The sequence below is a fragment of the Hippopotamus amphibius genome, chromosome 2, assembly GCF_030028045.1.
Source record: "Hippopotamus amphibius kiboko isolate mHipAmp2 chromosome 2, mHipAmp2.hap2, whole genome shotgun sequence".
Lineage (NCBI taxonomy): Eukaryota > Metazoa > Chordata > Mammalia > Artiodactyla > Hippopotamidae > Hippopotamus > Hippopotamus amphibius.
Window position 1 is genome coordinate 176635980 of NC_080187.1, and position 1697 is coordinate 176637676.

At 39.3% G+C, this 1697-nt stretch overlaps 1 protein-coding gene across 1 annotated transcript; it reads left to right on the forward strand.

Moving 5' to 3' along the window:
* The first annotated feature begins 227 nt into the window (after window positions 1-227).
* On the forward strand, window positions 228-1175 carry LOC130845886 (olfactory receptor 4F15-like). The gene is given in 1 exon segment (XM_057723719.1): window positions 228-1175. A coding segment is annotated over 1 exon segment (939 nt). The 5' UTR covers window positions 228-236.
* The last annotated feature ends 522 nt before the right edge of the window (window positions 1176-1697 follow it).

Consider the following 1697-nt stretch of genomic DNA (forward strand, 5'->3'; position numbering starts at 1 on the left):
ATTCAGTAGTTGCAGTTTTGAAAATCATGATGCCATATGGGAACCAGCCGACTCGTCTAGGTAGAAGTCAGATGTGCATGCAGTGAAGATTATTGGTTGTGTGAGATGTTAATATGATAATTGTTTCCATGGACTGGAGGCTTTCTTTCTCGAATACTAATACTTGCCATGGCAATGCTTGTTCGTTTTCCTTCTTCCTTTAGATAACGTGAAAAGTGATCCTGGTGTCTGAGCCAATGGATGTAACGAATCACTCCATGGTATCAGAGTTTGTATTCCTGGGATTCACCAATTCATGGGAGATCCAGCTCCTCCTTTTTGTCTTCTCCTTTCTGTTCTACTCTGCAAGCATGCTGGGAAACCTTGTCACTGTGCTCACTGTATCCTTGGATTCTCATCTGCACTCCCCCATGTATTTCCTCCTGGCTAACCTCTCAGTCACTGATATGGTATTTTGCTCAATCACAGCCCCTAAAATGATTTGGGATATTTTCAAGTAGCACAAAGCCATCTCCTTTTGTGGATGTATTGCCCAGATCTTCTTTATCCACACTGTTGGGGGCACTGAGATGACGTTGCTCATCGCCATGGCCTTTGACAGATACGTGGCCATCTGCAAGCCTCTCCACTATCAGACCATCATGAGTCCAAGAACGTGTCTGTACTTTTTAGTCACTTCCTGGATCACTGGCCTTATCCATTCAATCGTTCAATTCGTTTTTGTAGTAAATTTACCTTTTTGTGGCCCTAATGTACTAGATAGTTTTTACTGTGACCTTCCACGGCTCCTCAGACTAGCCTGCACAAACACCCAAGGACTGGAGTTCATGATAAATGTCAATAGTGGGCTCATTTCCGTGGGCTCCTTTGTCTTGCTGGTCATTTCCTATATCTTCATTCTGTTCACTATTTGGAAACATGCTTCTCGTAGGTCATCCAAGGCCCTTTCCACTTTGTCAGCTCATATCACTGTGGTGGTTTTGTACTTTGGGCCACTGATGTTTTTCTACACGTGGCCTTCTCCCACATCACACCTGGATAAATATCTTGCTATTTTTGATGCATTTATTACTCCTTTTCTGAATCCAGTCATCTACACATTCAGGAACAAAGAGATAAAAGTGGCAATGAGGAGACTGTGCAGTCTTCTCGCACATTACAGGAAAGTTTCCTGAGTGGATTTCTATGAAGATATGGAGCTATAGATGCTCGCTTATGCTGGTTGCAGAAAAGACATTATACAATTTCAGAGAAATACCCAAGACTTAGGCAGTGTTGTATACCTAAAATATACTATTTATTAAATTATGGTTTCTATTTCATCATTAAATTAGAAGTGATGGCATTCTTTGACACTGTACATCTAAGTGTTAAAAACCAAATCATATGTCCTTTTTAATCTACATGGTCTTAAGACAATGCCATGTAATTGATCAAATAATATTTTTTTCCTTTATTTGGCCAATTATTCTATTGACAGACAAACGGCATTCTTATTATCTTTCATCTACTTTCTACATATCTTGATTTTAATTATCTTTGTTACTACTTTGCTTCTTATTTCCCCAGTTTCTATGTATTTTGCCTCCTTATTAAACTTCTCTATCTGGCAGTTGGGGGAATTATTAATCCTCTGTTGGAATTTTAGAATTTAAAGCTAGAATAAGTTACCAACACCATTAGTTCTAATCTGCTCA